General features: G+C 43.1%; 1 protein-coding gene across 1 annotated transcript in view; it reads left to right on the top strand.

Annotated features, from left to right (window-relative positions):
- Positions 1 to 24,514, top strand: part of SEMA3C (semaphorin 3C) — a 151,516-nt gene extending 127,002 nt beyond the window's left edge. Inside the window, exons 13-18 of the mRNA XM_033163538.1 lie at positions 4,263 to 4,351; positions 9,741 to 9,781; positions 10,850 to 11,075; positions 17,838 to 17,907; positions 20,805 to 20,935; positions 23,966 to 24,514. Of these exons, the coding sequence (XP_033019429.1) occupies positions 4,263 to 4,351; positions 9,741 to 9,781; positions 10,850 to 11,075; positions 17,838 to 17,907; positions 20,805 to 20,935; positions 23,966 to 24,379 (971 nt within the window). The 3' untranslated portion in view covers positions 24,380 to 24,514. The remainder of the gene's footprint in view (positions 1 to 4,262; positions 4,352 to 9,740; positions 9,782 to 10,849; positions 11,076 to 17,837; positions 17,908 to 20,804; positions 20,936 to 23,965) is intronic.
- Positions 24,515 to 24,742: the final 228 nt, after the last annotated feature.

Raw genomic sequence — 24,742 nt, 5'->3', positions numbered from 1 at the left:
ATTAAAAGATTTGTGTCAAATTTCCTTCTTACGAGTGTTGACAACTGCATTGTGTGATCCTGGCAGGCTTGATCGCTGGTGGCACAGGCCCCGGCATCCCTTTGGCAATGGCAAGAGCGACTTGGCAGCGTGGTGACACGAGGCAGCATGGATGAGTTCCGAAGCGGGACAGAAATGTTGCCAGTTCTGTCTCTCTCGGCCTAAGAAGTGAGTCATTCTTCCAGCTAGGGTGTTTGCCTGCCAAGTTCAGAAACACCTCCTCCCATCTAGCTATGGACTTGATCTACTCATGCAGATAAATCTCATGCAGGTGGAGGTTTGTTAGAGAGAGCTGTTCAGGGGAACATACACTTCCCGTGGCCACGTTGCAATGATGAAGTAAGATCAATCCTCTACTTCCCAAAATGCTGAAGGAATTTGAGAGAACTTTAAAAGTACTCTTGAGAATGAGAGAGAAAAATAGAAGCATCTTTTGTAGGAGAATAAATCTTTTGAGGAAATGTTGAGGTTTCGGCACAGCACCAACAAACACAAATGTTCGGTTCCAGCCTCAGAGTCCATCTGTGGAACAGGAAGAGGAGTGACTTGTCCCTCCGAGGATTGTGCAGACAGGGTGTGTCAAGTATTTTTTGACACTAGATGTAGTAAGTGGTGGAGAAGCTATAATAAAAATGTTCACCATGGCCCTGCAAAAGTGTATTTTACAGATCAGACAATAAAACAGAGAGACATCAGCATACCCAGACAGACACTCTGTGATTCTCTGACCAAAGGTGAATCACACTTTTTGCCGTTGTGTGGAGGCCGTTTAAAAAATACTCGGTCTCGTAGATGGCAGCTCACAGTGTGCTGTTCAAGCGCTCACCAAGTTGATCAGACCGTTTTTCCCATGCCAAAGCAGGCTTTTGCTGGGATGTGGCGGGGCATTAGTGATAACTTTTACAAAAGTGTGTGGCAGATTCCACATTCCATGCTCAAGATCATTAGGAAAGGAATGGAAAAAAATACTACCAGAATTGCAATACTGTGTGCAACCCTAGTAAGCAAGGCTTGGGGGGGGGGCAGCAGCAGGGGAAAGAGGCATCTTATCAATTCACCTCAGGTGACGAAATGGGATGGGCCACCCCTGGGGCAACTGAGTAATAAAAGCCCATCACCAGGTACATTTGCCTGCCAAAAATAATGTGCTGGCCCTATTTAAAACCCCCCCCCCCCTTTATTTTTATTTTTTTTTATTGCTTCACTTCATATAACTTTGTTGTCTGCCTCAGCAGCAACCTTCCAGCATGTCTCAAGGGGTTTGGATAAGGCCTGCTGCCCTGAGCAACTTTGGGAGGAAGGACGGCTGTGATGGACAGCTGAGCCAGACCAGAGTCTGGTGATGCAGTGACTTGGAATTCCACCAGAGGGTGGAGCCTCTCTCTGATTGGCTACCAAGACGGAGGGGGGTGGAGCAGCAGTGGGCGCGGGGAATAAAAGGAGCCCATTTCTGAGAGAGAGTTCAGAGAGGGAGATGGATGAAGAAAGAGAAGGAGAGTTAGAGCTGATCTGTGTGTAACATCCACTCTGAGGAAAATGTCTACAACTAGAGAAAGGAAGTCTCTGAGCTTAGATTGGAAGACAGTGTTTAGTGTCTTGGGAGAGTATTGAGACAGGAGTTAAGTGGAGGGCTGAGTGAGCAGGAGAAGTAGAAGCTGTGAGTCTACTTGGGTCTCATTCCAGTCAGGAGGGGAGAGATCTTTTAGAAAGAGAAGACTCTCAATCCAGTTAAGATGGGGGTGGGGATCCCCTGGGTCTGTTATATATTCAAAGTAATTGTTCAACTTCTGCCTGAGTCTCCAAGTATCAGTTTTACTTTGCACAGAAACCTGTGGTGGTACACAGAGCGGTGGGTCTGCTGCCATTGCTAGTCAGAAAGGTGGGATCTGCTACAGCAGGATTTAAATGTAATCAATTAACATTTCACACAGGAGCACAAGTCTCCCCAAATTGCCACCAAGTTTCACTTGAATTAGTTTCTGAAATAATTTTGGGTGATCGTGATGGGAAACATCTGAACAGTTCTGAGGGCAGCACAGTGGGAGTTTTGTCAAGACCAGCAAGAAGAACCTGGAGGCCGTCTTTTGTCATCCCAGTGGATCCTTGTACTTTCACTTGACAGAGATGTTCCAAGCAGAATTTATTTTTATTTTTAGGCTTTCCCTTTTCTCTTTCTTTTTTGTTTTCTTGACCTTGAGGTCAGACATGCATATTTGAGCCAGAATTGCAATTGTAGTTTGTCTCATCCTTGGGCTGGGTGGGAGGTGGGGAGCTGGGACCACCACAAAGGATAAGTTTCCCTCATAAAACTGTCACCCGGGTCAGCACTTCTTACCATTGTGGTGCTCGTGGTGGTTTTTATGATGTGGCTTAGCTTGTCCTTTCAGATGTTGTCTTTTGCTTGCTTACTTGTTTGTTTGTTTTCTTAGGGAAGGTCTTTCATGGGTCTGTTTTGAAGTCTCTCTTTTGAAGATACTGACTAGAACGTTCTCTTTTGGCTGGCTTATATTACAAATACATGGAAAGAGTTGAACTTTTCCCTTGAATTAGAAAGTTGAACTTACTGCATAAACAGCCAAACATCTGGGTGTTCCATACCACCTAAGTGTTGTGTATAGTGTGAGGCATACCGTAGCCTGATGTAAACCGTCATAGTTCTTTGACTGTAACTGAGCAAATGGCGTCCGGGAGCCTTTGCCGGCGAGAGCAGATAAGAGATGTAGTCCTAAACATCTGCAAGTAGGGGTGGATGAGTCTGTCAATTTCGCTCTCTCATTTTATCAACCTTGTAGCACTCCCACCCCCCGGAAGCAGACATGGCACCTTTGCCGGTGGGCTTCTTCTACCCTTGCCTTAAGACCCAGGACTATGGGAGAGCTGAGTCGTGTGATGAAATCATCTGAAAATGAAACAATCAGTTTGTGCAGACACAGTTGTCATTTTAACGATAGATACAGTTGTCTTAACTGGCTCAGTTATGATCTTATGGGTGTTGTGTGGTGTGTGTGTGTGTGTGTGTGTGTGTGTGTGTGTGTTTTTAATGCTGTTTTATTGGTGCTTTAGTATGAATGAATGCCCTGCGATCCTGATGGATAGAAAGTGGTCTTGAAATTAAGTAACGTGCCTAGCTTCTTGTTGTGCAAAAACTATTCACAGAGAAGCCTGACCAGCCTTGGGATCATGCAGGTCGCAGGTGGGAAATGTTAACTATTTCTCTCCCTGCCACAGTCCTCCAACCCAAAAAACCACCTATCCTACGCTGCTCTTTGCATTCCAGGGGAGTTCAAATTTGGGAGTGTCTGCATATTGCATGGTGGTAAACAGAGAATAAGGCTATCACGTGCCTGGCCTAAAGGCACCTTTAAACTAAAGTGAATTTTGGGTGTGAATATGGAGGTTCTTCCTTGGCACAAACCAAGGAATTTTGGAAAAGTAGTGGAGTTTTCCTATGTTTAAGGAGTTTCCTACATTTCTAGTTTGAACCGCGCTCTCCTATGTACCAGTCCCATGAAGTGTAATACTAGTGAGGCATTGGGTTGCCACAGTGATTGGATGGGTCCAGTGGGCGTGAGAGGGGGAGTTAAAATATTACTCCTTCCACTGGTAGCATAGGCAGAAATTGCATGCAGAGGAATATGTTTGATCCAAATCTTTTTCCTTTCTGAAAAGCATGATTTATAAACATCACTCCTTTTGGCAGTGTTCATGATTCTTGTAGCTTTGGACCCTGGCTGAACATAGCCTTGCAAATTAGCCTACAAAAGTTGCTACCTCACAAAAACTTAAGGGCCCAACTACACTTGACAGTGATGGTGTGATTAGCAATCACGTTCAGTATTGCGGGGTGGCGAGCAGTTGTCATCAGGACTGCAGTGTATGAGGAGGGGAAATTGCAATGCTAGCCACACATGCAACAATTAGCAATGGGGGGGGGGGGAGCTTTTCCATTGGAAGAACATGAGATGAATATTATTAATTTTTTTAAACACACACACAACCTGTTATACAAGATATTGTGACTAATTAGTATTTTTAAAACTATGATGGAAGATATTATCCATAGCAGTTGCAAGATATTCCACTGGAAGACATTGGTTTTATCATGAAGTTCCTACACATGCGCTCTCAACTGTTGTTTTCAGCATTGCATCTTTTTAATTATTTCTTGTTCTTTCCCTCTCCCTTCCTTTCCTCCCTCTCCTGCTACCCCTTCTCTGTTCCAGACCAGGGTACAGTTCAGAAGGTTGTAGTCCTGCCCACTAACTCCTCTGCAACTGGAGAACTCATCTTAGAAGAACTGGAAGTTTTTAAGGTTGGTCTCTCTCTCTCTCGACCTTATTTGTCTCATGGGTGTCTTCATTTGTACAAAACACTTTGATCTAATATAGCTTGGTTTGATTGAAATGTCTTCGATAAAAGATCAAATGAGGAACAGTGCAACCTTTTTGGAAGCTGGAGTTCTCCAAGTGAAGAAAGAGAGTCTTAAATCTTCTATACTGCATTTAAATTGCTTATTTTTCTTACGTTGTCATCCTGGCTTAAAGGATTTCGATAACTGTTTCTCCTCCCCTCCCCACGATAACAACAGCTTCCAGAAACGAACCTTTTTGCTATATTGTTATTTTTCTTTCAACCGCTTGCAGAGGAATGCCAAATTCTCTTGCTTTTTTGTTGATCTGATAGGATTTCTGATGGCAAGCTACAAATCTTAAGGATAATAGGCTTAGTTTTGCTCTCCTGTATGTATTGAAAGCCCAGATGTTCCTGGTGTTGGAAAACCATAGACCTGGGATAAATAGTTGAGAAAGGAAACTGTAGAATGAACCAGGCCTTGTCAATCATTTTGTATTTCTCTGCTATGAACCACATTGGGATTTTTGCATGGAGGGCAGTATACAAATTTAATAAATAAATGATCACCTTGCTGAATCCCTCTATAACAGAACATAATGCCACAGGGTAGTGTCTGGCCGGTTGCTGAGGAGTGGTGAGAAGCACCAGCTGGGGAACCCCCAAGAGAAGAAGACTCAAAGCTTGGTGGTGGAACAATAGTGAATGGTCCGAGGCAGAAGAGGGAGCAGTCTAGGAGGAGGAGGTGTCGGAAACTGAAGAGATAACAGGGTTTAATGAGTAGGAAGAGGCTGTGGCAGAGAACAGTCCAGAATCAGAGGCTGGAGAAGAGGGGGCCAAGAGGCAGAGATGTGGCAGGCTACTGAAGAACCCAGGGGATCTCCCCCTCCTGCTGTGAACAAGTCGCCTCCCCCTGGTCTCCCAGAACCTGCAGAGGTGTGACGAGGGCATAGCAAAGACAGATAAAGCGGGAGAAGTTCTCAGGTCACTTGGGGAGGACCCAAGGCAGGAGACTTGGGGAACTGTGGGAAGGCAGGGTCCGTTCTCACAACTGCCTTATTGGGGCAAGACCTACTGGGAAGAGGTGAGCTGTTTTTGTTTCTTTGAATAAAAAGTTAACTTTGCTGACACCTTGTGAGTTCTTGCTTACCGGCTCCCGGCTCCCGGCTCCCGCCTTCACAAGTAGACATGCTCCTCCATTAGAGCAAAACAGGAAAGTCTTTTCTTGTACCTTTAAACCCTGGAGAGACCGTGTAGGTAATAATAAACTAGATGGATCAGTTATCTTACCCAGTATAAAACAACTTCTTGTGCACCTATGCTCCTAAATGTCTATCCCAGTTTGTGTATACTTGTTCCGCCACTTTGCTAGGAGTCTTCCTTTAGTTGTTTGGAAATCAGAATAGATTAACATGTTCCTATTGGAACAGGAAGACCCTTCATCGCCTACAGACAGTCACCCAATCTCAAACAGCTCCTCACCCACAATAATACAACAACAGGACTCAACATGGACACTGGTACCAGAGCCTGCAATAAACCCAGATGCCAACTTTGCTGCCACATAAACCCGGACAACACCATTACTGGTCCCAACAATATCAAAAATACCATCTCAGGACCATTTAATTGCTCATCTTACAACATTGTGCATGCAATCAAATGCCAACAGTGCCCTTCAGCTCTCTATATTGGACAAACAGGACAAACCCTACGCCAAAGGATAAATGGACATAAATCTGATATCAGGAATCACAAGACAGAAACCAGTAGGAGAACACTTCAATCTCCCAGGACATTCTATAAAAGTTCTCAAAGTAGCTGTCTTAATACAAAGAAATTTCAGAAATAGACTGGAAAGAGAAGTGGCTGAATTGCAACTAATCACCAAACTTAAAACCATGGAGAAACCTGGTCTGAACAAAGACATTGGATTCTTATCTCATTATACATGACAAAGCTATCTTTAGCCATCTCACCCCTTGCCTTTCCCTGCAAGACTAATTGCAGCCGTTAAGAGTCGTCAACAGGTTTTCCACACCTATCAGCTGATCACTCATTCCCACCACCCTTCTGAGTAATACCCCTCCCCACTCCCTCACTATATTTAAGGATCTGGTGACTTCTGTTTCAGTGTATCTGAAGAAGTGTGCATGCACACGAAAGCTCATACCAAGAACAAACTCAGTTGGTCTCTAAGGTGCTACTGGAAAGAATTTTCTATTTTGTTTCGACTATGGCAGACCAACACAGCTACCCACCTGTAAATTGATCATCATTCTGAACAGCTGATAGAAGAGAAGCTTATTAGATTGCCATCACATGCCTCATTCTCTTTCATGGGGTGAAGAAGATCTGGCACTATCTGCCTCCCCACTATCAGCTCACTCTCAGCAGTTGTGACTGCCTTTGTAAATTATTAGAATTTGTATATTGCGCTATACTCTGAGGTCTCAGGGTAGTTCACAGAACAACATCCTGGCTATAATTTATTCTCCTCAGATTAAATGTAAGCCAGGATCTGACTAATAGCCTCCTTCTGCTTGAATTGGATTTAACATCCCCACCCTCCCAAATCAGGAAATAGCTTATCTTTGAGCCAATCCAAATTTGACCTACCCCACCTATCAGAAGCCCTTGGGAGAATTACTTCTTTCCCAGTCTGGTACATACTGCTAGCCAGTATGATGGAATGGTGGGGAGGGGGAAGGGAGACAATAAACAAACCAACCCAAGCAACGCCCCCCCCCCAACTCTGGGTGCCACTTCCCAGCTTTGAGGGGGGAGAGAAGCATATGTGTGGTGGGGCAGAGCTTTTTTGAGATGGAAAAGGCAGTGGAGACAGATGTGGAAGGGAAACGGATTTCTTCTTTGAGCTGGATTTCATCCAAACCAGGAAAGAATGTTGAGGCTTGTACAGTTCACCTGCCATTCCAAGGCGGGTTTTATGAGCACAGAAAGCTTGTTTCCAGGCAAGAATTTGGACAACTTCATTGGCATGACTATTAAGTCTTCTGAAAGCTCTTCCAGAGATGAGCAGAGAATGCCGGAGGGGATTTCAGAACATTTGGCAACCTTTTCCTACCAGTTGGTTATCCAGCCTTCTTTTCTTTCAGCTAATTATCCCTGCCACTCCTCTTCTTAGTTCCTAAGGAAAATATGCATCTAAATGAGATCTAAGATAAGCATAAATAACCGAGAGGCAGGTGAATAGTCACTATCCGATCCTCTTCTGCTTTCCTTTCTTTCTCTCTGGGGCAGGTTTTAGGATTCTTAAATCAAAGCCTGATTTCACCTAGCTATTATGTTTGTGATAGATATCCAGAATTGGAGCTGATATGCTTGGAATTGGTCCAGCAGCAGCTACCTTTGTAAGATCAGATCAGTAGAGGGGCAATGGCAGTGAGAACCACTCCTATTCCCCCCCCCCCAGTATGTGTGAAGAGAGCCAGTGTGGTGTAGTGGTTAAGAGCGGTAGACTCATTATCTGGTGAACCGGGTTCGCGTCTCCGCTCCTCCATATGCAGCTGCTGGGTGACCTTGGGCTAGTCACACTTCTTTGAAATCTCTCAGCCCCACTCACCTCACAGAGTGTTTGTTGTGGGGGAGGAAGGGAAAGGAGAATGTTAGCCGCTTTGAGACTCCTTCGGGTAGTGATAAAGCGGGATATCAAATCCAAACTCTTCTTCTTCTTCTTCTTCTTCTTTATAGTAAGCCAGTAGGCCTTGCTCACTCCACTTGTTCAGAACAAGTTAACAAGTGGGTTCCACAACAAAATGTTGTGATGCGGTATGCATCCTGTGGCAGAATGATCCATTCCATTCTCTACCTGCTTCCATATTCCCCATCTTCCACCCCAAACAGACAGTTTAGGAGGGGTCTTGTTTGTACTTCTGCAAACCTTGGAGTTCACCAGAGCCTCCCTCAGTTGCCTGGCTGGTGCAGTTCTTCTTTTTGTCTGTCCTATTTTGCTTTTCATGGGATTCTAATGTCATGAGTGAAGAAGAGAGGCTTCTCTCTGTTCACTTTCTCAACGCCATACAAATTTAAAAAACTTTTGTCACCCCCCTGGTTACTTGCCATTTTAGAGAGTCCCAAATGTCGGAGGGGGATATTCCATCGTGCAACTTGAAGCATTTGCTGTGTATGACTTGCAATGTTAGGTTTAAAACAGCAAATGGGATCATTCGTGTCAAAATAAGTGTTCCCCAGTATGGTCTTCAGACATGGACCCATTTCAGTCTTCTGTGTTGTGCAGTGCAACAGCTATTAGAAAGAAACCCTCTCATCCATTGAGCTGCTTAACAAGCAACAGTGCATTCATAGAGCTGCCTAACAATTAAGACATAACTAATTTGTCTTCAGTGATCCTGAGCATGCATAAGAAGTAGAATGCAGGATCAGACCCAGGCCCACCTAGCATTCTTTGCAAGAATCCCAACAACCAGCAGAAACTAAGTGGTCAAAATATTGGCCGATGGGCCACCACAAGTCTTATCTTCTGTCTACCCCACCTTGTCTGTTCCACTTCATATCTTCCATGCAGCTGGATCCAGTTCAACATGATCTGCCATAACTTCATTTTTCTCATTCTAGTTAATCCCTGAGCCCCAGAATAATGATTCACCCTCTTGTCTATTATATATACAAATGGAGTGCATACTGTCTCTCTAATTCAACATGACATGCTTGTTAACACTTTGGTGGAGTCTTTTGCCCTTTTTGTATCCAACCGAAGGCCAGTGGAGCAAAAGAGAGCAATGTGCTGGATAACTCCATGTGTCCTTTGAATAACCCAAATGCAAACAAAACGTCAAACGGAGCAACACTTCGTTTTTAATTTTGACGTTTTCCATCGATAATCTAAAGCCCACACCATGAAATAGTGTGCAATGTTAGGTGTTGCATGCAGGAAATGTGAGATATTCCCCTTCATCCTCCTCATGTGCTAATTAAATATGAGCTGTGGCATAAAACGTTCCTTACTATTATCTTCAAAGCATAAATACAGGGATTTGTTGCAAACAGAACGCATAAGCTGGCTATCTTCAGTCCTGAGGTGGCTATTGATGGGCTCGTCGTCTGGAATTGTCTAGAAGTTGCAAGTGTTTGTGGTGAGGGGCTCAGAATTGTCAAGACAAGGGGATCATGCGCATAGCCTCAGTATTTTATCCATGTCAAACATTGCATTGTCAAAGAGAATGATGAGGGGCAAAGGATGAGACTGTGAAGGGAGAAAAAAAGTATTTCTAGAAGAATGGGGTGCCGTTCTATGTACTGGGAAATGTTATGACTGTGGTTAACCAAAACCAAGACTGGAATTTGGAGCTGTAATTTATTTTGTCTTGCAGAATAACGTTCCTATAACAACAATGGCCATTTCATCTAAAAGGTAAGGAAAGGAATAATATTCATTCAGCAGCCGTGGTCTGGGTTTAATGTCATTTTAAATGCATCTCTATAGATTTATAACTTACAGATATTGTAGATCATGACTAACTTGCCACATTGATTTCAACTGCATATGCATTTGGCTTAGTCTGGGCCCGACCCATTTTATTGTGTCCTCTTTGAAGCTATATTTGCACCGACCTACGAGGTTGGTTAGGGTGAGAGAAAGTGACTTGCTTTATGATTGCCAAAAAGCTCCATATGTGAGCAGGACTTTAAAACAGACTCTCCCGTGTTCAAACCATTTGAACTATATTGCTGTGGGCCACCATGCTGTAGATTAAGGGAGTTCCGTAGATGTAGACATGGGACACAACCCAGTCAAAGATGAGCATTTTTACATCCTCTTTTATGTCATTGGCTTAAAAAAATGCATGCTTAATTATCTGCCATTGAAATCAAGGGGGGCTCAAAGTGCTTGGAGGTGGCTGGATTGTACCCATAGTACTTATTGTCATATCCAAAGCAGCTACATGTGTCCATTCTATTGTACATATATGCTATGGAATGCTTGTGGGTGGCAACTTCGTAAGTGCATTCATCATTCATAATGTGAAGTGGTTCTTTTGACATGTTATTTGGGGTGGGGTAGGAGCTGAAGACCACATGCAGCATAATGGTTCTTATGGGGCAATAGGTGGTACTCAGCTAAGTTTACTCAGGGTAGACCTATTGAAATTAATGGGCCCAACTTAGCCATGCTCATTAATTTCAGTGGATCTATTCTGGGTAAAATGGCCCAAGAACTTTAAAGTACCTAGAAAGAAGTAGCGTATCAGATCTCCAAAGCTGAGTGCAGCCCTCTGCCTGACAAAAGAGAACAATGACCCTCAGTGTTTCAAAAGCATTAACATTCTCCCCTAAGTATTTTCTAACAGGAAGGTATAATGTTATAGGCATATTATAACACAGATCTCTTTATGTTTATTTGGCCTTCTACCCATAGGTAGCTCACCTCTTGGTTTCACTGTTAATACCTAAAGAATGGGAGAGATTAGTCCTTTATTAGTTGCATCCTGGCTAAAGTTCCTCTTCTAATCTCAGTGCCTGAAATAAATCTCTCCCTTTCCTCTCAAACAGCACAGTTGTACGTGAGCTCGGACGAAGGGGTCACCCAGGTTTCCTTGCACCGCTGTCATATTTACGGGACGGCCTGTGCCGACTGCTGCCTCGCCAGAGACCCTTACTGTGCTTGGGACGGCAGTTCCTGCTCCAGGTTCTACCCAACGGGGAAAGGTGACAAAGTGTTAGATTGTCTTGGAAGAAAAGAAAAGAAAAAAACCCCACAAGACAACATTTAACCTTTGCTAGGCATTTAATACGATATTGGAATGGAGTGTTTTCACTGCTAATGTTTAAAGGCTAAAAAATACTACCCATTTTTATCGGCCAAGCGTTGCTACTTGAAGTCTTGCATTGCAAAGGTGTTGCACTTCCTTGAATGTACTAGGGGTCTGTTTTTTTCTTCTTCAAACAGATGCCATATAGAGGTTGTACCCAACACTGCCATTCCACTCGTCCCCTTATGCCTCCTCTTGTCCCTCCTCTCCGATGCTTGGGCACCCTCAAAATCAGCTCCATAGTATTGAGGGACTCAGTGGAACACATTTTTGGGTGTTGCAGGGAGATGGGGAAGGGGAGGGAGGAGGAAGGGCAAATCTTGTTGCCTGAGTGGAATGCTGTAGAAATTGGAGTTCTTGGTGATACACAGAAGTAAAAAATTAAAGAATCCAAGAACTCTGGCCAGGCGGAAAATCAATTTTAAAGTCTTCAAACAGTTTTATTAATATAGAAGCAAATTCCAGTCGAAATAAATTCCAGGACAAGGCCCTGTTTCGCTAATTCTCCCCTCAGCTAGATTTTCATAGTCAAGGCATACAGAGAATTGGTACACCTTGACCATGAAAATCTAGCTGAGGAAGAATTAGCGAAACAGGGCCTTGTCCTGGAATTTATTTCGACTGGAATTTGCTTCTATATTAATAAAACTGTTTGAAGACTTAAAATTGATCTCCCGCTTGGCCAGAGTTCTTGATTCTTTAATTTCTGAGTGGAATGCTGATCAGACAGCATTGGATAGAACCATAGAAGACTCTTCATTGACAGATAATCAGCACAACAGAATAGTTTACTGGTCACATTTTTTTTAAAAAAAAAGACTATCAGAAATTGTTTTTGCTGCTGTGGTGATTTCATTCGCCACTATCTGGAGGGAGTATCTAAAGTTACAGGACATCAGTTTCTAATGGACATCAGTGTCCATTTTAACATGTAGCCAAGGAAGATGACTTAGGCGGATTTGAGCCCTTCCTATTCTGCTTTGTTGGGGACTTTTCAACCCGAAGGAGCAAAATCGAATCTTCATAGCATGTGTATGCCCTCAAAATACCAGCTACATGTTGACATACCTATCTGATAGTTTGTTTGAAGCAACAGCACCAACAATTCCCTTCTTCCTTGTGTTCAAAGAGTTCCATGTGCCTTTCGGTGAAGCAGCTCACTTCCCAGCAAAATTCCTGTCCAGCCTGTCCAGGGCCCGCCCAAGACATTTTGCTATGTGAGTGAAAGGGCAAGATGTTCCTCTCCATTCCATGTACAAAAGTTGATCTGACTGCGCAGTTGAATCTTACATTGGCAGCAGGACAACATGCCACACTGCGCACCAAAACCAGCAAAATAGCTGGAGGGGGAGGGCAGCAGTAGGCCACACAGCACACATAGCTATGTCTTCCCACACCTCATCACCCTCTCAGCTTCTGCCACCTGTGATGGTTGTCTTGCTCTGCTAACGGTCGAGCCACTCCGAACCTGTCTGGAACTAGCCTTCCAAAATCTCACTCTCAGAATCCTTCTTCTTCCTCAACATCTTGCAGCTGGACACACCAATGTTGTGTTGTTCAGTCATTCAGTCGTGTCCGACTCTTCGTGACCCCATGGACCAGAGCACGCCAGGCACGCCCATCCTTCACTGCCTCTCGCAGTTTGGCCAAACTCATGCCAGTCGCTTCGAGAACACTGTCCAACCATCTCATCCTCTGTCGTCCCCTTCTCCTTGCCCTCCATCTTTCCCAACATCAGGGTCTTTTCCAGGGAGTCTTCTCTTCTCATGAGGTGGCCAAAGTACTGGAGCCTCAACTTCAGGATCTGTCCTTCTAGTGAGCACTCAGGGCCGATTTCCTTGAGAATGGATAGGTTTGATCTTCTTGCAGTCCATGAGACTCTCAAGAGTCTCCTCCAGCACCATAATTCAAAAGCATCAATTCTTCGGCGATCAGCCTTCTTTATGGTCCAGCTCTCACTTCCATACATTACTACTGGGAAAACCCAAATGTTCTGCATTATGCATGCAAAACATTCCCACCAACATAGCTCCTGGCCATGACCTCTGGCCTCCCAGGTAGTTCGGTGGTAGTGCTTGTGTTCTGCTTTGCATGCAGAAGTTCCCAGGTTCAATTCTTGGCATCTCCAGGTAGGGCTGGGAAAGATCCCAGTCTGGAATCCTGGAGAGCTGCTGCCAATCAGTATAGACTGCACTGAGTCAGCTGGATCATTACCTTTATTCAGTATAAGGAAGCTTCTTTTGTTCCTGTGATTTCACAAGTCCCTAGGGAACCATCATACCTGGTGGCTGATAGGCTCCATCTGGCGAGCAAAAGATGTGCTCTCACCACCGAGCCATTACTATCTCTCGTTTGCATCCTATTCTGAAATGAGCAAGAACAGAATTTGTGCCTGCCAATGACCTGCATCCATCAATACTAAGTTCTTTCTCTGCCAGCATTTGGAAGTGCTATTAAAGCCATATCAAAAATAAGGTTCAATAAAGCCTTGTCTACTCTGGAAGCTAAGACACACAGCATTACTTTAGTTCCCTGTGTTACTATAGTTACTTTATTTCCCAGCGGTGCTCTGGTGCTTTGGAATAAGGAACATGTCCTTCCTACAAGGGATGTATGGCAATTGCTGGTTTCAGATGTTTTTATCCAATTGCCAAGTACAGTATAGGTGAACTGAACCTAGCCAAACATTTACAAATGCCTATGGATTTCTTAATATCTCCAGCATGTTAGCAGAATACATCATCTAGTTGAGATAATGTTTTGTGTATCCTTTGCTTTTTATAGTGGGGAGAAAAAAATAAATGCATATTGAATGAAGTCTGGTTTTCATATGTTTAGGAAATAAGCTGTTCCTTTATCTTAAAAAACACACAACAGATTATGATTGAGAAAACATCAGTAATTGGAGTGAAGTCAAGTCTCAAAGTCTAGACAGTAGTAGCAGCTTTTATATAGGCTTTTATAGCTCAGTCTTGTTATTCCTTTGCCCTTTGGATTCCTACTAAATGTTGTTCCCAAACAGAACTTCAGGATATCTGATCAGGTCCTCATTTCCCACTCATGACACATCTTTCTTGACCAAATGTTTCTACTTCTCCATTCTTCACCAGAGTTATAGGCTCCTTTAAAATGCAGATTTCAGTATGAACATAAACACTTGCTGGAGCAGTCTGATGGCTCCACTAGTCCATCATCATCCTGTTCTCTCACAGCGGCCAGCCAGATGCCTATGGGGAACCCACAAGCAGGATTTGAGCACAAGAGCACTGTCTCTTAAGTCTGAAGGCAGAACATAGTTATCATGGACAATAGCTGTCATTAGCCCTCTCCTCCATGAATTAGTGTGTGCGTGGAACTTCGGGGGGGGGGGACAAAACAAGCAAGCAATGCTAGAATTTGTAGACACATCTCATTTCTTGTGCTTTACAATATTCTCTTGAGATGATCAGAGCACCCCAGCCAAGTTATGATTGTTAGTATTAAAGATCATGGATCAGCATGCTGTAAGTATTTCTCTTCGGTAATTTTCTTTTAAGATCCAGTGTGTTGTATCCAACTAAATTCAGCTCAGAGCACACCCCTTGAAATTAATTGGCTTCTTAGTCATGTCCATAAATTACAGTGGGCTTACTCTGTGTATGACGAACATTGGATACAAACCATATATTTCTGGCTTCTGTTAAGGCAAGGTTTTATGAATGGATAAACAGAGGTTCCTTCTATGGGGTGAATCCTTAGAATGACCACCCTGAAGGAAAGAAAGTGTAGCTGCCTAATATTGCATAGTTAAACTATGGAATTTGCTCCTACTGGAGGCAGTGATGGCCACCAACTTGAATGTCTTTAAACGAGAGTTAGATAAATTCATGGATGATAAGGCTATCGGTGACTCCTAAACCTGATTGCCATGTTCTGCCTCTGCTGTCAGAGGCAATATGCTTCTGAAAATTACCGGTAGTTGCTGCGAACCACAGGAGGGGTTCTTCCTGCTTGCAGCCTTCCCCATGGCATCTGATTGCTGGACTAGGTGGGTCCCTGGCCTGATTCAGCAGGTGGTTCTTATGTTCTTAACTATTTTGACATCTTCCCCCTCCCCACCAACAACAGTAGGAATTATAGTTTTGTAACACTGCTGAGAACTCTGTTGGAGATCCATCAACTCAATCCATAACTAAAATTCTGACACAGGTGGGTAGCCGTGTTGGTCTGCCATAGTCGAAACAAAATAGGAAACAAAATAGGAAATTCTTTCCAGTAGCACCTTAGAGACCAACTGAGTTTGTTCTTGGTATGAGCTTTCGTGTGCATGCACACTTCATTTCCTATTTTGTTTCCAAAATTCTGACAGTTACAGGTAGGTAGCAGTGTTGGTCTGCCATAGTCAAAACAAAATAAAAAATAAGAAAATTTCTTCCAGTAGTACCCTAGAGACCAACTAAGTTTGTTCTTGGTATGAGCTTTCGTGTGCATGCACACTTCTTCAGATACACTGAAACGGAAGTCACCAGACCCTTATATATAGTGAGGGAGTGGGGAGGGGTACTACTCAGAAGGGTGGTGGGAATGGGTGATCAGTTGATAGGTGTGGAAAACCTGTTGACGACTGTTAACAACTGCAATTTTCACAGGGTCTTACAGGGAAAGGCAAGGGGTGAGATGGCTAAAGATAGCTTTGTCGTGTATAATGAGATAAGAATCCAATGTCTTTGTTCAGACCAGGTTTCTCCATGGTTTTAAGTTTGGTGATTGGTTGCAATTCAGCCACTTCTCTTTCCAGTAAAGGGAAGTGGAGGAGACATGGCATTTCAAACCATGTAAGCTCATTGACACTGCAACCCAACGAAAGGGAAATCACCACACTTCCATATAAAGAGGATTTGTTGTTGTTCAGTCGTTCAGTCGTGTCCGACTCTTCGTGACCCCATGGACCAGAGCACGCCAGGCACGCCTATCCTTCACCGCCTCCCGCAGTTTGGCCAAAACTCATGCTAGTAGCTTCGAGAATACTGTCCAACCATCTCATCCTTTGTCGTCCCCTTCTCCTTGTGCCCTCCATCTTTCCCAACATCAGTGTCTTTTCCAGGGAGTCTTCTCTTCTCATGAGGTGGCCAAAGTACTGGAGCCTCAACTTCAGGATCTGTCCTTCTAGTGAGCACTCAGGGCTGATTTCCTTGAGAATGGATAGGTTTGATCTTCTTGCAGTCCATGGGACTCTCAAGAGTCTCCTCCAGCACCACAAAGAGGATACTTTCCATGAAAATATTTAATTAAAATATTATCAATCATCATATGACACATTGTCCCATTTGCAATTATAATACAGACCACAATAATAAAATACAATGAATCCACATATGTAGTTTATATAGTGACATCTAACTGCACACAAACTCAGGTGACACTTGGGACAGCAATATTTTAGGAGCATGAATGAAGTTGGGTGTAAGACTATACAAGACTATAGGGGATCTGCGTGGATTTTGTAGTGCAGCCACCCAAGGCAGCAAAAAACCTTGAGCCAACCTTGAGTAACATCCAACTTGCAGAAACTTTCTCAGTAAAGGTTTGGCTAAGAAATTACGTCATCCTTCTTCTGAGGTGCTAATATTTACATAGCACCGTGTCTCTTATGTATGTATAGTAGCTTTGTGCAGCGATAGAGCTCACACCTTGTACGTAGAAGTTCCCATGTTCAGCCCACGAGATCGCCAATTAAAAAGCCTCTCTGAGAAAGAGCTTGTAAAGACTTCTCCTGAGATGTTTGAGAGTTGCTGCCGGTCAGAGTGGACAGTACTCAGCTGGATGGGACAATGGTCCATAGAAGGCAACTTCCTATGTTCATAAGTGCTTTAAGTTCAATTTAGTTAAGTTCCACTCCTCCAAATTTCATATTGCTAATCAATACAGAACTGCACATTGCAAGTGACATTGAGATTCCACCAAAAGTGACGTTTCCATTCTTCCTGCTTCTCTGATAATGTTTAGGTAATCTTTAGTTCTGTCGTCATGAATTGGTTTGTTTCCCCATTCCCACTCTAGAACTTGGGCCACTGCTGTGGGGAAGAATGCAAAATGTGCATAGGGGAGAGGGTGAAACATTGGCATGGGGAAACCAATGGGGATCTGTGTGAGCACTGGGTTCAAAGAATACCATTGTATTTGAGAAATGCATAAATTGCAATGGCACCAAGTAAACATGTGGGTGGGTGGTACTCGATCAGAACATTACAGCGTTCATTCAGACGACAGTGTTATATGGAAAGCCTAAGTAAACAATCTGCTGCTACTGCTTATGCTCCAGAAAAGTGGAAGAGTGGCAACATTTAGGTGTATTACAAAAGTCTCTGTAGTGTCTAGTTTCCCTGCTCAAAATACAACATTTTGTTGAAACCCCAAAACCTGAAGGCAGATGTTTGGATGAAATACAAGTTACTTTCATTCTTTCCACTGTATAGAATCACTTGTAAGGGTTCGTCGTGATCTAGATAAAGTGGTTTAATGAAACTTTATCTTCTCATAGAGACTGTGCCATTATTTATAGGAAGCTCATTGACCTTACTGTTTGAAATAACCTGAGTACTGCATTTCATTTCAAAGCTACTTAGGAACTGAAAATCATTTTTGCAATTCCATCTTGCTCCTTTCCCTTAATATCTTAGGAGAAGCCGAAGACAAGATGTGAAGCATGGTAACCCTATGACTCAATGCCGAGGATTTAACCTAAAAGGTAATTTGAACTGAAGTATGACGGGCTATAAACACATGTGGTCATTCTTATAAGTGAATCATAATATCCCTGTGGCTTAGTGGTAAAAATTAGTATAGTACCCATGTATTTTTAGCATTCCTTTCTCCTTTTTGTGTGCTATGTTTGTTTGGGAGATTTAACATTGATCTTTTTAAACAACAACAACAATGCAAGAAACAAAGGTTTGATCCTGAGTCAGTCTGTGACTACAATGTTGTCTCAGTATGGTATCACAGCATCACAAATACAAATACAGCCTGGATAATATATTCAGAGTTAGGATCAGCCATTTTTAGGGACCCCCATTTTTCAACTCTTCTTAGTTTCCATATATTATCTCTTGCTGTTAAAGGTGCCCTTGAGAGGCTCCTTCTCTGAGGCTCCCAAAATCCTGGAGTGGTCATTGGAGGAAGCTAGAACAAAATTTAAATGGACAAATACAAAAATCACCATTTACTTTTATTGTTCAAAGTCTATGGTTTTCTCTCCCCAGCCTTGGGTTTTAACTGTGACGCTGAACCCGCTTGATCCCATATTAAGAGATATAAAGCTGTAGCATTTTTTACTTTAATGAGCACAAATTTCTAAAAATAGAATGCCGGAGGCTGCTAATGATTCCACAAACATTCTGTTCACAAAGACAATTAGGAATGCTAAATTACTGCTGGCTTCCAAATATATTTTTTTTTAAAAAACAACTTTTTTTTAACCAAGGATGTACCAAATGCCTGCCTCTGGATACACCTAGAACAAAATATCTTCCCACCCTTCTGTTTGTGCTGTTCTAAGCTATTCCTAACCCATTTCCGGATACTACAATCCAGTACATGCATATACCTGTATTGTCCCCCTAACTATGATTATATACAGGTGAAACTCGAAAATAGATATCATGGAAAAGTCCATTTATGTAAGCAATTGTTTTCATTAGCTACTGGAGTTTAATATATGAGATAGACTCATGACATGCAAAGCGAGATATGTCAAGCCTTTGCTTGTTATAATTGTGATGATTATGGCATACAGCTGATGAGAACCCCAAATTAACAATTTCAACTTTGGGGTTTTCATCACCTGTATGCCATAATCATCACAATTATAACAAATAAAGGCTTGACATATCTCGCTTTGCATGTCATGAGTCTATCTCATATATTAGTTTCACCTTTTAAGTTGAATTACTGAAAAAAATGAACCTAATTTTTTTAGTTTCACCTGTATACCAGCCTTTCAACCTTGGGTCTCCAGATGTTTTAGGCCTACAACTCCCATCACCCCTAGGTAGCAGTACCAGTGGTCAGGGATGATGGGAGTTGTAGTCCAAAAACATCTGGGGACCCAAGGTTGAGAAAGGCTGCTTTATACCATCCTTCATCTTAAATCTCCCCCTCCCCATGATTTGATTCAACCATAGCGAAGAATGGGTCCGTATTTCTTGGTGACCTTGGTTAAAGCAAACCAGGATGCAATGGTAAATGAACTGTGAGTTCATGAGTTGAAGTGGATTTGCATACCACAGTTGAACGTAATCATGTTGCTTTAATCATGTTTATACTAATATGAGCCAAGATCAAGGAGATCCAGGTTCAATGCCCTACTCAGCCACGAAGCCAGTGACTCCCATCTCGGTCTAACCCACATCACAGGGTGTTTTTGAGAGTAAAAAGGATAAGATTTGGGGTGGGTGGGTGTGAAATGTAGCTTCTCGGAAGAAGAGCAGGATAAAAATGCAATCTGTCAAGCAATATTAAAAATAAATGGTTAAGCAAATAATGGAAGAGTGAATTTTTTGGAAGAGGGGTGATCAGGAATGATTTGTCTAAACTGCACTATTATGAAGCCTGAACAACTCAATGGATATTTTGCATTTCAGTTATCTGGTATAGGTTTGGAATCTAGCTAGGATATTTTAACATCTAATTATGTGGTCTACTACCAGCTCCATCCCACTCACAGGGGCATGTTGGAAATGGGATCCTGAATTAGTCCAAGTGACTAAACCATCTATTGTAGCCACACTATTAATAGAATAAAATAGCATTTCCCTAAAACAGCTCCAGTTCTACAGGTGAAACTCGAAAAATTAGAATATCGTGGAAAGGTTCATTTCTTTCAGTAATTCAACTTAAAAGGTGAAACTAATATATGAGATAGACTCATGACATGTAAAGCGAGATATGTCAAGCCTTTATTTGTTATAATTGTGATGATTATGGTGTACAGCTGATGAGAACCCCAAATTAACAATTTCAACTTTGGGGTTTTCACCAGCTGTGCGCCATAATCATCACAATTATAACAAATAAAGGCTTGACATATCTCGCTTTGCATGTCATGAGTCTATCTCATATATTAAACTCCAGTAGCTAATGAAAACAATTGCTTACATAAATGGACTTTTCCACAATATTCTAATTTTTTGAGTTTCACCTGTATGATATAAGACTCATGACATGCAAAGCGAGATATGTCAAGCCTTTGCTTGTTATAATTGTGATGATTATGGCGCACAGCTGGTGAAAACCCCAAAGTTGAAATTGTTAATTTGGGGTTCTCATCAGCTGTACACCATAATCATCACAATTATAACAAATAAAGGCTTGACATATCTCGCTTTGCATGTCATGAGTCTATCTCATATATTAGTTTCACCTTTTAAGTTGAATTACTGAAAAAAATGAACCTTTCCACAATATTCTAATTTTTCGAGTTTCACCTGTATGTTTCTCCCCCAGATTTCTTGCTCTTGAATATTGTCTGCCTGAGATCCTCCTTGTTTCAGGTGTGCTCATGCGCTTCCCAGTTTTATAAACAGTGCAATGCATTTCCAAGTCAGGAGGAAGCATAATTCTCACCTGGCCTCTCTCGCATTCCAGCTTACCGCAACGCAGCAGAGATAGTTCAGTACGGAGTGAAGAATAACACCACCTTCCTTGAGTGTACGCCAAAATCGCCACAGGCCTCCGTTAAATGGCTCTTGCAGAAGGACAACGACAGAAGGAAAGAGGTGAGAAATTCACTCAAAAGCATTGGAGGGTCGAAGGCACTCAGCTGGGAACCCTGAAGATAAAGGCTGGGTCTTCTGTTCATCTAGAATATTCTCTCGAGTTACACCAGTGTCCAAATGCCCATGGCATTGTAGCGTGAAACTGAAAATACAATGCACCAAACCCATCTGAGTTGCTGAGACTCTAGACATACAACCAGCATAATAGGTTTTAAAGCTCTTTCAAAGCAAACACTTTTCCTCAGTGTAATAAACTTTTGTGCATTACTTTCACTAATATAAACATTTTTGTATGCACTTTCCTCTAGTAGATAGATAGATAATTCTGGTATGCATTTTTGGTCGGAGACCCATTTCACCAAATTCATAGCTGTGTTTTGGTTTGGGAAATGCGAATTGATCAGTTTGCAAAATAAATAAATAAACTGAATTATTCTCCTCCCACCCCGGGTCATCCTCTTATCACTAGATGTGCTTAACCTTATAACACTGAAATCAGTGGGGACTTGGCTTTGGCTGGATCCTGCCTTCTGTATGCAGCACGAACGCTGCCCTCATGGGAATGTCTCCAGCAGTTAAAACGTGCTGCCAATCTGAGAAAGGAACAACAGGCATAACAGAGGAGTTAAGTCTGAGGAGCAGGGAGAGATGATATGGAAAGCTTTTGTAGGAAGGATTTAGCCTGAACTAAAAATACTCACAGCAACAAGAATTTTCCTGACCGTTGTGTAATCACATTTTCCATTACTGTCCTTTCCAAAGCTCTCAAGTTTCAGCTCTATGATATACAGTGCAATTGTGTACAGTGGTACCTCGGGTTACGTACTTAATTCGTTCCGGAGGTCCGTTCTTAACCTGAAACTGTTCTTAACCTGAAGCACCACTTTAGCTAATGGGGCCTCCCGCTGCCGCTGCGCCACCAGAGCACGATTTCTGTTCTCATCCTGAAGCAAAGTTCTTAACCTGAATCGTTATTTCTGAGTTAGCGGAGTCTGTAACCTGAGGTACCACTGTATATGGATCCAAGTTGGATCCGTATTTATCCTTCCTTAAATAAAAATTGAAATTATTACTATTTACAAATCTCCGGCAGTGTGTGGTGTAGTGGTTAAGAGCGGTAGTCTCGTAATCTGGGGAACCGGGTTCGCGTCTCCGCTCCTCCACATGCAGCTGCTGGGTGACCTTGGGCTAGTCACACTTCTCTGAAGTCTCTCAGCCCCACTCACCTCACAGAGTGTTTGTTGTGGGGGAGGAAGGGAAAGGAGAATGTGAGCCGCTTTGAGACTCCTTCGGGTAGTGATAAAGCGGGATATCAAATCCAAACTCCTCCTCCTCCTCTCTCCTCCTCTCCTCCTCTTCTTCTTCTTCTTCTCTGCAGGAGGAAAAATGCTCCTGTTCTTTGTGAATGAACTTGTCTGAATAATAGCAAGTGGAAGGGGTGGGGAAGATGTGGCCCTCCAGATGTTGTTGGACTACAACTCCCATCATCCCTAACCACTGGTCCTCCTAGCTAGGGAAGATGGGAGTTGTAGTTCAACAACAGCTGGAGACCCAAGTTTGAGAAACACTGGACTACAAATCCCGTCACCCCTTACCACTGGCTAGGCTGCCCGAGGCTGATGGCAGCTGAAGTCCAAAAATGTCTGGAGGGCTTTAGGTCCCCCCACCTCTGCTTTACACCCACAGATTGAAATTGTCTTCTGGAAAATGTGTTTTTTTATGGTTTAAGCCTCACCAGTGAGGTATGTAGTTGTGAGCTCAAGTCCCATGATTTTCCTGACTCGCCAGGACATGAGCTCTGTGTTGTCAATTTCTTTCTAATGGCCTCTGTGACACACAGAAATGCAACACGAAAAACAGTATGTTCCAGGTCTTAAGTTTTCAGTGGTGGCTCCCTGCTTGTGTAATGTTCATAGAATCATAGAATCATAGAGTTGGAAGAGACCACAAGGGCCATCCAGTCCAACCCCCTGCCAAGCAGGAAACACCATCAAAGCATTCCTGACAGGTGGCTGTCAAGCCTCCGCTTAAAGACCTCCAAAGAAGGAGACTCCACCACACTCCTTGGCAGCAAATTCCACTGCCAAACATTCTCCCAGGGGAGGCTCGCCTGGCACCGTCATTACATATCTTCAGCTGACAAACCAAAACATTCCTTTTTAACCAAGTTTTTAACCAACTTGGCTGTCAGGGAAAGAGGGTCTACTCGGGAGGAGCAGGGAGACAGAGGGGAGCAAGCCAGAGCTGGGAGAAAAGATAGCGACTCATCCAGGGAAGGGGGGGTCGCTGGGTTATAGAGAACAGCCACCCATAATCACAGATTCATCCTCCTCCTCCAGCTCCCGTCAGGAAATGTCTCCGGAAGAGAGGGAGATGCCAGGCTTGGGGATGACAGAGGAGAGACCCAGCACCGTCAGTCACAGACAGGAAGATGAGCCGGGGGGGGGGGAGGAGACGCAGATGTCATCTCAGGGTGCCTAGCCGTTGGTGGTGTTAGCGGGCACGAGAAAGCCCGCCACTCCGAGAAACTGAAACTGACTGAGCAGACATGACTGCAGAGACTGTAAATTCATCATGGACAATAAATAATTATAGCTTACCTAAAGGCTTGTCGTTACTCATGAGCAACATCCAAGGGAAGGAGGATATCCCTGACATTGGCTTTTAACCATCAGGCCTTTCTGCTTGGGTGAAATCCTTTAATGTACAATTATAATGTTTGTTTGCTTAAAATATTGTAAGTCACCTCAAGTTGCAGCGCAAAAAAGTGACCAATAACTTTAATAAATAATAATGAGGATGTAAAAACAAGACTAAACTTATTAGTTAATAATATTAAAAGCACTGCTGTGTTTAATAGCTCTCCCTTAGAAATACATTTCAAGCAGGGTGTCTTTGTCTAGTGGAAAGAAAATGGCTTGCTTGGATTGTATATCTTGTATATCTAGATAAATATGGATTTTTCTTTTATTATACTGGTCATATTCAAACCCATGACATTAGAGCACATGCTGTCTGTCTGTCTTCTAGGTCAAACTTAATGAAAGAATCATATCAACCGAACAAGGGCTCTTGATTCGCTCTGTCCAGGATGCTGACCGAGGGCTTTATCACTGCATTGCGACGGAAAATGGCTTCAAGCAAACGATAGCCAAGGTGAACTTCAAGGTGTTGGATTCAGACACGGTGGCCTTCATGACTGAGAAGTGGTCCCCGTGGACCTGGGCTAGTTCACTCCAGGCTCTGCCGTTCCACCCAAAGGACCTGGCGGGAGCCTTCAGCCACTCGGAGCTGCAGATGATTAATCAATATTGCAAAGACACGAGGCAACTTGGCCAGCAGGCCGAAGATTCCCAGAAGATGAGAGGGGATTATGGCAAGTTGAAGGCTCTCATCAACAGCAGGAAAAGCAGGAACCGAAGAAATCAATTGCCTGGATCCTAAGGTTTTGTCTTGGAGCATCAAACTTTTTTTCATACCCTCCCTCAAGGGATTTTGGGTTTTTTTGTGGGGGTGGGGGTGGTGTTTTCCTGCTGAGAGCATAGACAAAACATTAGCAAAGCAAGCCCGAAAAAAGATCATGAAATGCAACCTATATAAGCTAAAGAGGAGGGCAGGCGGGAAACCACAAATCCAAAGAGATTTATTTGTGAAGTGCCCACTGACACCAGACAGATCCTTAACTTTAACAGTACACCAGATGGTTTGCCTTAACCCACTTCCTTGCATGACGTTTAGGTGCCATCTTGCTTTTCCTGAGAAGGGACACAGAAATCAGATCGCAAACTTGGTGGCAAAGCAAAGGAA

The sequence above is a fragment of the Lacerta agilis genome, chromosome 10 (genome assembly GCF_009819535.1).
Source record: "Lacerta agilis isolate rLacAgi1 chromosome 10, rLacAgi1.pri, whole genome shotgun sequence".
NCBI classification, from domain to species: domain Eukaryota; kingdom Metazoa; phylum Chordata; class Lepidosauria; order Squamata; family Lacertidae; genus Lacerta; species Lacerta agilis.
Note: the sequence above shows the minus strand (reverse complement) of the source record. Positions and strands in the feature narration are given on the sequence as shown.